This window comes from Papaver somniferum, chromosome 9 (assembly GCF_003573695.1).
Source record: "Papaver somniferum cultivar HN1 chromosome 9, ASM357369v1, whole genome shotgun sequence".
NCBI lineage: Eukaryota > Viridiplantae > Streptophyta > Magnoliopsida > Ranunculales > Papaveraceae > Papaver > Papaver somniferum.
The window spans coordinates 153,532,701-153,546,351 of record NC_039366.1 but is presented as its reverse complement, the minus strand read 5'-3'; the positions used below and the strand labels follow the sequence as shown (position 1 = coordinate 153,546,351).

General features: G+C 35.6%; 1 protein-coding gene and 1 long non-coding RNA gene across 2 annotated transcripts; one reads left to right on the top strand and one right to left on the bottom strand.

The window, feature by feature from the left end:
* Positions 1-1,320: 1,320 nt before the first annotated feature.
* Positions 1,321-4,061, top strand: LOC113308242. The gene is made up of 5 exons (XR_003339608.1): positions 1,321-1,587; positions 1,717-2,307; positions 2,757-2,906; positions 3,012-3,497; positions 3,818-4,061. It is a non-coding gene; the product is annotated as an uncharacterized LOC113308242 (long non-coding RNA).
* A 3,027-nt stretch (positions 4,062-7,088) lies between these two features.
* Positions 7,089-8,674, bottom strand: LOC113312734. Its single transcript, XM_026561472.1, has 3 exons — positions 7,972-8,674; positions 7,454-7,888; positions 7,089-7,336 (listed from the first exon to the last, which is right to left on the bottom strand). The coding sequence occupies exons 1-3, from the start codon at positions 8,672-8,674 to the stop codon at positions 7,089-7,091; spliced, it is 1,386 nt and encodes a 461-aa protein (XP_026417257.1).
* Positions 8,675-13,651: the final 4,977 nt, after the last annotated feature.

The window sequence follows — 13,651 nt, the reverse complement described above, 5'->3', positions numbered from 1 at the left end:
ATTCTAAAGCATTACCTATCTATCCTTGCATACCACGTATAGGGATTTAACCGAAGCACGCAATATCAATTCAAAAGCATAAATAATCTAGAAAATCACATCAACAATAGAATACCAATCCAAATGAAGAAAAACTACTAATCAATCAACTCATTATTAAGCATATAAATATAGAGTTTTTCATAACAAAATTGGGTTCTACCTAGACCCTAACATAGCTTTAGCTAGCCATGGCTTTCACAAAAAACCATAAAAAGATTAAAATCAAATAGCTAAGCAAAAATGGAGAAGAAAAACTCCAAAATCCTTCTCCTCTTTCTCTTCCAGCTCTGTGGCCGGGCCCCTCTGGTATATTTTGAAACAACACATAAATATAGCTCACAAATGAATTCACGTTTTTCTTCTTCGTCGCCACATCACCTCCCAATAGAAGTCTGCCACATGTCATGAAAATATAAATTCACCCAATGATGTTGTGCCGCGTGTCATAATATGACGAGACATTGTAAAGTATCACCAAATCTCCACTTTCCATAGTATATGAATTTCATTTAGAAAGCATGATATTTTCTTGCATGTGCTGGGTCCCACCTTAAGTGTATTTGCAAAATGACGTCATTTGGCTTCAAATATTCCTTCAGATTCTTTATATAAATATAACAAGAGAACTTATGTAAGGACAAGATATATTAATCTTTCCTTTTTCTTCATTTGCACGTGGTCATGGAGGTGATATTCTTCCATTCTTATGCTAACAATAATAAAGTCACTCTTGACCAATCTTAGGTGGCATTAGTGTGCTGACATCGACTCGCTTCACCATGCATTAATTGAGATTAAGAATTGTCTGCCCGTTGTGAACTCGTGAGTGCCAAGCCAGTGACACTAGCCAACTGAATTTTAATTCTGCCCACGTCTATAGGAATCGTGAACTTAATCATGTACTCCTTTTTCCTTGCAAGTTCATAAGGCTCCGTTTATGTTTGGTGCCGCGCAGTGGTGGTGATACATAGGAATACCAGGCCAGCCACATTTACCCATTTTAGTCGCAAATGTCATTTGTTGTTTATTTAACCACTTATTTTTCAGGTGATTTGATTTGTTTGTAATTCCTGCAAAAGCCTTAAAACAATATTATTAGCCAAAATATCGAGTCCTAATTAATATAAATATGGGGATAAAATGTAGCACTTTCGTGCTTATCACAAGCCTTTAAACCGGGATTTGCCTTGACTAAAGTATTGATCGTAAGCGGGTAAAATACGTTGATATATGTAGTGCTAATGGTTATAGTTTTGGCACCCTAGCTTTGGTCGGTGGTAGATTTTCCAATGGAAGAAAAAGGAAATCCAATACAAACCCTTTAATCGATCTCTCTATGAATTCCCGAGCTTACTGTTCCATTGATATGTTAATTAATTTTCCATTGAAGCAAAGCTATTCGAATAATAGGGTTGGTGTCTTTCTGTATTCGAATAATAGGATTGGAAGAAATTCCTACTAGACAATACGTTACTGATTGGGGCTCTGTTTTTTGCTGTTTCTCACCAACAAAAATCAAGTAGAAGGCGAAGGCGACAACGCTAGGTACAGGCGTACAACCCTTTTTTACTATCTCTGTTTTACTTTTTTCCTTTCTTCTGAATTTCTGATTTTTTTAATGTTTTATATTTAGGACAAGTTAGTTGAATCAACTTCAAAATTTTGTGTTTGCAGGAATATGGGGTCTTCTTTAATCTTCACAGGATATTGGATCCATATTTTAAGACTGTAGTTGGTTCTTTTGCTGATAATAAGAAGATCAATCTCACAATCTGTAATCTTTTGATTTGTTTACAAGCTGGTTCAATTTGGTCAAATAAATAATTGTCCAAGTTGAATCCCCGAGAAAATCTAGCTTATTTCTATAATTACTTTCAAGCTGGTTCTTTTGCTATAATTGCTTTCATGCTTCATGGGAATTTATCAGCTGTTTAACTTGGTCAAATCTCCAACTTAGGTTCCTGCACAATTAGAGATAGGTTAACTGTGGAGTTGATCAGATGCTTTAGTTTGTTGTATGCCATGCAACAATTAGAGATAGGTTCTAACAATAAAGTTTGTTTGTATTTACTTTTAGCTTCGTGTCGTTGTTTTCCAATATACACTGTCACCAATGGCATTGTTGGTGACAATGTATATTGGATAATTGGTTAAATTGCTTTCAACAGGTTTTTTTCTGGACATGGGGTTTTGCTCAGCCAACACTTATGCAGTCTCAGGGATGGCCCATGGAAATCTGGTAGCGGTTTCATTGATATTGCTGAGGTTAGTTCATGGAAAACTCGGGCATATATGGTTCATGGAATTGTACATGTTAGCAGACAACCGAGATTGGGTTAGTTTCTTAAAGTAGATTATTTTTTTCCTTGGTGTTTAATTCACTAATGATTTTCTAGGTTTTCAATTCATATAAGAAACTCCTTTTTTTTATTCGTAATTCATTAGCGTGCTACATACTCAGTTAGTGGATTTAAACTGATCGTTTGCAGGTACATAATGTCCAATATTTAGCAAATTAAGTCAAATTTGCAAATAGGTAAATTAGTTTACTTTGATACGTTGATCCAGTTAGATAGAATTATTTTGAATTTTCACATGGTTATGTGTCGATTTGATGGAAAACAAAAGAAGTTAAGGAATATATTTGATGAGTTTCTTAATTTTCTATATTTCAAAGCCGAATGTACTTCAGACCCTAATTTTACTATTTACAGATGAGAAAAATGGTGTACAAGCGTAGAAAAGTAAGGCTTCTCCCCTAAATGGCGCAACTCTGAAGTCACACTATCCGTGACGAGATTGGAGGCATGTCATAATCAGGCATGCAAATCCACTTCGACAGTATTTATTGTCTATTAATCAAGGTGATTGGATTCATAGACATTATTAAATTATTTTTATCTTTGCTTTGTTATTCCTGATCCAAGTATTGTTTCTAACATGCTGAAGACATATACAATCCTGAACAGAAGGTTTAGCAAAGAACAGCTTGATTCAAAGAGAGATGCCAAACAACATTTGTTACTATACAGTCGAATACCATTGGAATCCAGTTCCGATGGAAGCTCGAGTGAACATGAGTTATAATAGGAACCATACGTCGAGGATTCTGTAAGTAAGATCAATTAAGTTTTGTATACCATCGGCATTGACTTATTTGTTATTGTTCCATATTATATAATCACTAATTAACTTCTTTATTGATTATTCATCTCAAATTTTGATTCACAATATTATCAGATGTTAAGTTGTGTTGACTTTAATCAAAGGATGACTTAATGTAAAAAAGAACAAAAAAACAAAAGCCTCCAAGTGCTACATTTTTCCGTGCATACAGCAGAAGGCACCATTATGATTGCCAAATGTTGACACACAATACTAGAGAGGACTACCTCGAAGTGGATAACAAGGGTGATTATGGACAGGTTCTTCCTACCACCTATTATGAAACCAAGGTATAGAGAGTGATGATGAAGTTATGAAAAAAAACAAGCAAAACCATTCATTAGCTATATTATTATATCTTCTTAGTTGTTGTATATATAAACTTCTAATAAAAAAAGAGTCTAGCAAAGTGAAACCGAGTGTTTTTTTTTTTTCATTTCGTAAATTGCAACACTATTTGCAAGCATGTTAAAAGATAGATGCTTTGTCTTCTTATTTTTTTCTTTGGTACACCTTTATAGTTATGAGCGTCTGTTAATCATTTGTTTAAAAGTCAGTTCAGTTTTTTTGTAATTTATATGAAAGTTAGAATTTTGATGCATTGTAACAGTGGAGATTGTGATGTCCCACGAGAAGTTGCTACTGGCATTATCGATTACCAGGTTCATCAAATACACTGGGACAGGGTGAGGCGAAGCTGAGCCACACCAAATCAAATTGGGACGGGACGAGACGAAGCTGAGCCTTACCAAATTAAATTGGGACGGGGTGAGGCGAGGCGAAGCCGAAACCGAACTTTACCAAATCGGGACGGGACGAGGCGAAACCGAGCTTTACCGAATCAAATCGGGACGGGGCGAGGCGAGACTAAGCCACTCTTAATACAAAAGGATCGCGACGGGCGGGGCAAAGCCGTACAATACCAAATAAAAAATGCATCGGGACGGGTGGAGGCGAAGCCGAGCCACACCTAATAAATAACATGGCTAAAAGAACAAAATCTAGTTTATTGTTAATATAGGCACAAGAAATGACGTTCTTTTCAGTAAGCGAACCTAGTAATTAAAGGTTTACAATAGGAGGTCCAATTCGTATTAAACTAATTTAATTGACGTTTTTTTTTTTTGAAGCATGATTTTAATTGACGTTGTTTCCTTATTAAGTCCTATAGGCACAAGAAATGCTCGAAAATTCTGTAACTTACTGTATTTGTTTTTTAATACGTGTACCATAAATGCACAAAAATGTAAAGTTAGAGTATAAGATGCATTGACAATTTTAGTACTTTGACTGATTTGGCAACAATTTTAGTACTTTGACTGATTGAACAATAGAGATCGCGAGTTCGAATCTCTTTCTTCCTGTAACATTTTTTACAGGACAATTTCTTCAAAACTTAACAATATGGCACGCTAGCCTGGCCCGGACCGACCTGGCCCAATCTAGAACAGGCATGGCTCATGCCCAGGTTGGGCTCAAGCAAATGCTTGGAAGACCAGGCCGGCCTGGCCTGCTTAGTTAACAGGCTCACCCAGGCCAGGACACGGGCCAGTCCAGGCTAAGAAAAATCGAGCCAGACCTGTCCGGGTCGATCTGTTTGACAACTCTAATTTTTGGATTTTTCAACCGCCTATAAGAGGGAATTTAAGGAAGGATATTCATTAACTTCCGTTTTCTTCTCCCACTGTCGTTCTCCATCTCTGTCTATTTCACAGAGATTTCTTCTTTTCCATTTTCAACCGTTGGTCTTCCCATTGATTCCCAAAAGCTCTTGTCTTTGTCTTCATTCGATCTTCGTTAACAGGTGAGTACTCTTTCGCTCTTCTTTTGTTCTTGCTTAAATAATCTCCATGTTTGGTTCGATTTCTATATCCCCGATTGCTATTGAAGTTGCTTAACGCTTGCATGTATGAACTTCGTTTTTTTCTTCCTTTTATTTTGTCATTTGAGAACCTTTTTTTTTTCTTGCTGAATTACCCTTTATTTCATTTATTGACAAACTAAAAGAATACAAATGTTACTATAAAACAATAAACAAGGTAGAAAAATTACAAAAAGTAAGGAATCTTAAGAATCAATTTTAAAGTGACTAAGAATTTGGTTTTCATAGTCATTGTTCCACCTGACCCCTTTTATTCTGACACCACGATCTTGAACAATCTTCATAACCCTGTTCTTGAAACTATGAATATTAACATCACCTTCTTCAAAGAAAACTCTGTTTCTTTGAAACCACAACTCCTTAATGACAGTACAAGCAGAGATTATCCATACTTCATCAATGATAGGACTGTGTTGTTTAGCTGCAGAAAAAACTTCTGAAAAGAGTATGACCTGGGAAATTGAAACATATTGCCAAGCCAATTCCAAACCTGAACACTGAAATCACAAAGCCACAGTGTATGCTCCATAAAATCCTGCTCTGATTTGCAGATACAACATCTAGAAGGCATTTCATATCCTTGTTTTCTTTTCATGTCATCATTCACATAAACTCCTTGTAGAAGCTTCCAAATGTTGCTGGCAATAGTTGGGTGCAAAGATTTCCTCCATATATAAGAAGACCAATCTACCTTGTCTTCCTTGTGTCTTATTTTCTCCACTGCCTTTGCATTATTAAACATTCCACTACTATGTAGGTTCCATATTATGGAATCATTTCCACTGTGAATATGAGGCAAGTTATCAATCTGTAACAAGTTCTGCAACTGAGGATGTATATTCCATTGATCATTAATGATTAAGTCCCGAACTTTCAACTGCATATTGTTATGAACAAAATCAGTATAACCAATTTCATTAATTAGTGGGGATGATCCATACCAGTTATCAAACCATACTGAGATGCTAGCACCATTTCCAATCTTCCAAGAGATGTCTTCTTGTAAAGTAAGCCAAGCCCATTGCAAACCTGCTCTTACTGATGATAATTTCCATTTTGAAAACCATATACCATATTTATCTTTGAACTTAGCTGTAAAAAACATAGCCCATCCATCTGATGAGTATACCAATTTCCACATCATTTTCATCAGCAAAATTTTGTTAAGAACTTCTAGCCTTCTAATACCCAAGCCACCTTCAATATATGGGACACAGATCTTCTTCCAAGATAAAGTTTTGTACTTTCTAACCTCTCCATCACCTGACCATAGAAAGTTCCTTATTAGTTTTTCACATATCTTAATAACTGAAGATGGCCATTTATAAACTGCCATATTGTAAAGAGGGTAGCTGCACAAAACTGTTTTTACAAGAATCAGTCTATCATGAAAAGATAATAATATTCCTTTCCAAGCTGCAAGTTTGTTCTGAAGCATAAGAACTATTGGCCAGACCATTTCAGTAGTTACTCTTCCTGGAGTTAGAATGATACCAAGATACTTATCAGGAAAATTAGATATATCCATACCAACTATGCTGCTAATTTGTTGCTTTCTGGTTGAATTAGTACCATCAATGAAACACTTGATTTTGGCTTTGTTAATCATCTGGCCAGAGCTATGTTGATATTTGTCAATCAGCTTAAATAGACAAAACAAAGTCTTCTTAGCTCCATCACAGAATAAGAAAACATCATCACCAAAAAATAAGTGTGTTGGATATATTCCATTTCTAACTACCATTGGAGTTATCTGCCCTGTATTAACCAAATTTGTGATATTTCGACTCAATACATCTTCCATCGAAATAAATAAAATAGGGGATAAAGGATCACCCTGCTTAAGACCCCTATGCATTGAGAAAAAGCCACATGGTCCTCCATTGACCATTACTGATAATTTTGCAGATTTAAACATGGTTAACAACCAATCACACCAAGATGATGAAAATCCATATTTGTGCATAACTTTAAGAAGAAAAGTCCAACTTACAGAATCTTAAGCCTGTGATATGTCCAGTTTAAAAGCCACATTACCACCTCTTCTCTTTTTCCTCATTTCATTTACCATCTCTGAAGCTAGAAGTATTTGTTCTTGAATGCTTCTTCCTTTAACATAAGCAGCCTGTTGTGATGAAATTAACTTCTCCATGAGTCTATTCATTCTGACAGAAATTATCTTTGTGAAAATTTTGAACAATACATTACTCAATCCAATTGGTCTATATTGACTTGCTTTCTTAGCACCTGCACATTTAAGAATGAGGGTTAAGAAATTTGAATTCAGGCCTTTGGGGATAAATCTTCTTCTCCAACAAAATTGTATGGCATCTTTTAAATTCAACTAAATTATATCCCAGCAACTTTTATAAAAGGATCCAGGAAATCCATCTGGACCAGGGGCACTATCTGAGTCCATTTCAAAAATAACTTTCTTGATTTCTTCAGTGGTGGGAATGGAGTCCAACATTTCTTGGTCTTCATCTGTAATAACTGAGGGAATAACATCAAGCAATTCTTCAGAAACATTAACATCTTGAGCTTCAAATTTTTGTTGAAAATGCTTGACTAAAGTATCTGCAATTTGAGATTGATCATTAATAATATTACCATTTGCATCTTCTAGTTCACTAATTGTATTTCTTGCTTGTCTAATCTTCATTCTAGCATGGAAGTATGCAGTGTTTGCAGAACCATCTTTAATCCATTTTTCTCTTGATTTAAGTCTCATAAGAGTATTTGCTTGAACTTCTCTTGTTGCATGTTCATTTTGTGCTGCTACTAAGTTGGCCAAAAGATCTTCATTTAAGGGATTTGATCAGATAACTCCATTACTTTTTGAACTTTCTCTTTTTCTTCCTTAATTTTTGTATTAATATTACCAAATACACTCCAATTCCACTCACTTAAGAACTTTTTTAGCTTTTTTATCTTATGCATGAAAATAAAAGATGGATCACCAATAATATTCTCAGTCCATACTTTCTGCATTTCACTTAAGAATGATGGATGATCAATCCACATTTTCTGAAATTTCCAGGGAAGATTCTTTGGTCTGGGTATGCTTGCACAACCACATAATAATGGAGCATGATCTGAAACTATCCTCAATCCAACCTTATATCCCCAATCACCATACTTCTGTAACCATAAAGAATTAAAAACAATTCTATCTAGAACACATAGGATTCTTTTTGTTCCTTGTTGACAATTGGACCAAGTGTATTGCTGACCTGTACTAGAAGCTTGAATTAAGTTACATTCATTAAGGCAATGAATAAAATCCATCATTGAAATTCTGTTTGGAGCTTTACCACCAAATTTCTCTTCAGGTGAAATTATAGCATTAAAATCACCTAAAACAACCCATGGTTTTTGTAGCTGGCTAATGATTTCCATCACTGACCATAGAAACTTTCTTTGACTTTTTTTAACATGATCATGAACACCAGAAACTAATACTTCACCAATACTAACAGTTACCATTTGGATAGACATTGAAATAACTTGAGGAGTAGATAAAGAAGCATTCCAGAATAACCATAAATTACCTTTTTTAGATGAGGTTGAATTATGTATCACCATACTTTTCATTCCAGGAAGATTTAATTGACTGCAAAAAGAATCACTACAAGAAATATTTGGTTCTGCAACCCAAACTAGAGATGGTTAAATTGATTCACCAAAGACCTTAGTTTATTCTGAGCCCTAGGTCTTCTTAGGCCCCGAATATTCCAATATATGATCTTCATCTTGGTGGTGGAGGATTTTTGGTACCTCCCTTACCATGATTTTGTCTGAGATTATGTTTCTTATTTGTAACAATTGGATTACCACCTTTAGCTGCACCTGGAGAATGTTGAGAAGTGGAAGAAGTAGAAGTAGGATTAATCACTTTTTTTTCAACCACTTTTGACCATGAAGTAACCTTAACAGTTTCATCAGAGACTGTCCATGTCTTTCCATCTACAAATTTGATTTGAGGAGTTTCTACAACATCAACTCTCTTATCTTCATTAACCACAGTATCTTCAAGAATATTTTCTTGAACACATTCAAGAGGACTGAATCTCCCAGTAGTAGCATTGTGAATAATTTGATGAACTGGAACTGTTGGAGTAACATGAATTGTATGGATGACAGAGTCTTCATTGTCATCTGCTGATGTATCACAAATATCAAAGGGAAATGACCTAGTGACACTTTCTGAAGATAAAGCATTCAAATTGTTTGTTGAACTTGATTTAGGCTGCTGAAGAATTTCTGAGGAACTCTTAGGCTGTTGTGGAGTAATTATGTTTTCTGAATTAGTTTCATTCCTTTTTGCTTTTTCTACTCTACATTCTGTGATAAAGTGACCTACCATTTTGCAGCTACTGCAGTATTTTGGACAATCTGGAATGGAAACCTCTTGAAAAAAAAACCCATATTTAGTCCCAATCCATACTTTGTTTGGAACTGAAGAAGCAAAATCTACCTCAACCAAGACATTTTCATAATATCCAGCATCACATTTAGTTGTTGCCTCATCAATTTTAATTGGAGTTCCTATTTCTTTACAAATTTTGAACATAATTGATTCACTCCAGAATTCAAGACCTAAACCTGGAAATCTCACCCCAAACAAAAGCCTTAGAAGTTCTTTGACTGGTAGGTCGAAAATTATAAACCCAATTTCTAACCTTCAAAATTTGATCTGTAACTTCCCATACTTGAGACTTGATGTAGTTACGGTCTGTAACATTATCCAATTTGATGGTAAAGAAACCTCTACCTAATGGAATTAACTTACATTCCCTAGTTAATTTTCATTGATTTCTAAGAATTATTGCAGCATCAACAAATTTGATCTTCTGTAAATTTAATCTACCAATTAAAGAAAAACGCCATGGATCTAAGATTTTCTCAAATAGTTCATCAGGTAATTCAATCGAAGGAATTTTCATTCCTTCTACTGAAGAAATATTATCAGACTCAGAGTTTGTTTTAGATCCCATTTTACGAAGAAAAACACCTGAGTTAAAACCAATTAATTCCAGAAAACATGATGAATGATGTAAGATTCAACAAAATCACCTGAAATTAATGCTTGGTTGACCAGAAATCAAAGAACGATGAAGAGAATTTTTCGAGTCTAGCATCGATTCCGTCGCCGAGTCACCTTTGCTCCAAAATCTGGGAGTGCAGAGAGATTCCTCATTTGAGAACATGGGTTACTCTTCATTTGTGATTTTATTTATGATTTTCATCATGTTAATTTCGCCTGCAAGTTCGATCGTGAGGATCGATTAATCTCCTTCGCTCCATTAGAACTCGTTAGATGATGTCTTGTTTGCTTTCCTTTGGTTGGTTTGGTCGAACCCATGCCCAAGTTTGCTTGGTTTTTCCCCGGTCGAGTTTTGGGTTGATCGCAATTTTCTCTTGCCATTTTTGATGAACTGAATTATCTGCTGATGTTAGAAAATATGAGGCTTCTGAAGAAACCTGCGTGCAAAGATTCCAGGCCCCGGTGCTACTGAGCCACCTCCGCGTATGGACTATCTTGATTCTACGCCTTCTCCTGAGGTTATTGAGGATACTGAGATACCTTAGGTTGCTGAGGTACCTAAGGTAGAGGAGGTTGCTACTGAAAAACATCCCCCACCTCTGCCTCACTATGAGTTACAGAGGTTGTAGCTTCATGACAAAGATAGCTACTCCAGCTGGTCGCTTGCTGAGATATCCAAGCATTTTCTTCTACACAAGTTTGAGATATCCTTTGTTGATGGTCCTGATGTTCTAACTGAGTCTCTGATCAGGAGCTTTCCTGTAAGTACCCATAAGCACGTCAACACTATTAGACCGGTCAAGAGATGATTTAGCCGTTAATGACATAATTAATTAGATATGAACAAAACTTAATAGAAATAATGTAACAATAATTTCGACAAACAAATAGTATTGTTAGTTATATCTAGAAAATTTATACAAAATTGACTACTCAAACGCGTCAATCGGATACCATACGAAGAAGATATCACACTAGAAAATCCTGATATCGAGGTTTGACTAAAGTCAACCGGAGTTGACCTCGACTGGTCACCGGACCTTTATAACGTGACTGGATCTTTGATTAGATAAATTTTACCCATTAGCAATCTTACTGAGATCAGAATAGTAAAACCTAATCTAATATATTAGGTTAAATTAATGATGATTAATCATATTTAGGTAAAATTTATGTTAGTTAACTAATTAATCAAAACAGATATAGGCATGTTATGTTCGGAAATGGTTTTTAGTTTCATCTTCAAAGTTGTAGAGTATATTTTTAACTTTCCAAAGAGCCATCAACTAACACTTTTGGATAAAAATTGAAGAATCTATAGAGCCCGAAAAATCACTCCTTGTGCTATGTACAAGTTGTATAAATTTGAAAATAGTTATAAATGTTTGTGAAGTGTTTGTAGAACTGACTGAGTTAACTAGGTAAGTTAGTGAGTAAAACCTAGTCATATTGTTTGGTCATGGATCGGATCTTTGGGTCGGTCGTGGGTTTGTAAATGGATTAGTGGACCGGATCAGCCCAGTGGGCTGGGTTTAGGGCCAGTTTTAGTATTTTGATGTTTAGAACCACTTCTGGTCCAACTTAGCTTTCGGTTACTTATGCAAAGTTGTAGGGTTTTTCGAGGGATTTCTGATGATACCCAATTTGACCCTATTTGGATTAGTAGATATTGTTTTATACCAAAATTACTTATTACCAGGTTATAGAACCATTAATAGAATTAAAGCCATTAATTATTTCACTTAGCCTGTAACTAGAGAAATGTATGAAATTATGTTGTGACATTTGTGTGGGCATGTAGGATAATTTTTTAGAGTGCTTGTGTGATTAACAGTTAGTCTATATTAACAACAATCGATTCGAATGATGAACCAGTGGGTTGAAGAATGCAAGGTAGGCGTGGCTTGTCAGCAAATCAGGTGGGAACCCTGTAACCCTTCTTGTAATCATTAAGTTCACTCTATCTGCGAGCATGATGAGTCTTTAATTTTCTGTAAGCATATCGTTTGTAGATCAATGGCTATGTTGTGTGATATGCGTTGTGTGATTTCCCCGCGAAGAGTGTCTGTGATTTCTGTTAGAGTATTGCTCGGTCGAACTCGCATGCGTTGCTATCTCAAGCATGTTTGTCAATGTTAGTGATCAAAACTATAATTCTTGATTTCTAGCCTGCATAGCTAAAGGTCTCGGACTAGGATATAAAGTGTAGTTGATATCAAGAACTCCATGGAAATCATCATACAAGACGAAGGACTACTCAAGGAACTGGTGGATCTTCACCGACTAAAAGGTATGTGGAGACTTGAACTTATCTGTCACTCAAAATTCTATCTATCCTATCTCCTACTCTTGAGACAAAAGTCGTTTTGATATATAGACTTTCGTTATGCACATTTGATATTTCGAGTCGAGTTTATCTCGCCTATCTATTTCTCGAAATATGTGTTGGTAAGCTTTCACAGCCGAATTCATCTTTACCTAGTGAATAAAGTCATGTTATGTTTCAATCACTTTGAAAATTGCTCTGACGAAAAATGGTCTGTGAATAACGGCTATATCCGTCCTTTGAGAATGTTTCAATGATTGAAATGAGAGTTTAGATTACATAACCATTGGTAGGATATAAGCATTGTTGTGGAAACACATATATGTATAAGTCCTTATTCCTTGAACCAAAGTTTGCGAACTTTGTTCATTAAGAGAAATGGAAGTGGCGTGAGCCAAGTCCGCGAACTAAGTCCGCGAACTCAGTCCACGAACTGGCGGAAGTTCTCGACCTGAGAATTTCTGCTGGAGTTTGTGAACTCCTTCCATGAGCTTAAGTCCGAGAACCCAGTCCGCGAACTTGAACAGGTTATATCTAAAACCGGATGTTCTTGAACTCATGTTTATTTAAACTAAGGAATGCTTTTGCAAACCGTGGCTATAAAGTTCATGAACCGATTCAAGTGAATCAAACCGTTTTTGCTTCGATTGTGTCTTGTGTAGTTACATAAGATCTAAGCAATTGAACAACTCTCTAACTAGTTCATTTGAGTCATTTGAACAAGTTATGGTGAAGAAGAATATGGTTGATATGAAAGTAATCATATGGCTAATCATTTGGTTAACTATTGTTGAACCAACAAATGTTAATGTTTGGGAACGGTTCGTAAACCCAAAATTGGACATTTCATTTGTGTGTAACAAGCTAAGTTTTCGATCCAACGGTTGAGAAATATTAGCTTGAATCTAATCAGGTTTTCAAGTTTTCATCTAACAATGAATATTGAATGCTTTGTTACCAAGCTAACATTGATTGCAAACCCTGATTTGAAAACTATATAAGGGAGAACTCTAGCAACTGGGAAACCTAATCCCCACACCTTACGTGTGATACTAGTTGCATAGCTAGAGTCGATTCTCCTTTAACCTTTGGTTTCTTCTTCTAAACCAGGTTAACGACTTAAAGAATTCACTAGGATTATGAAGCCAGACCGATACTGCTTTTCTTGTAGTTGTATAATCTGATCTTG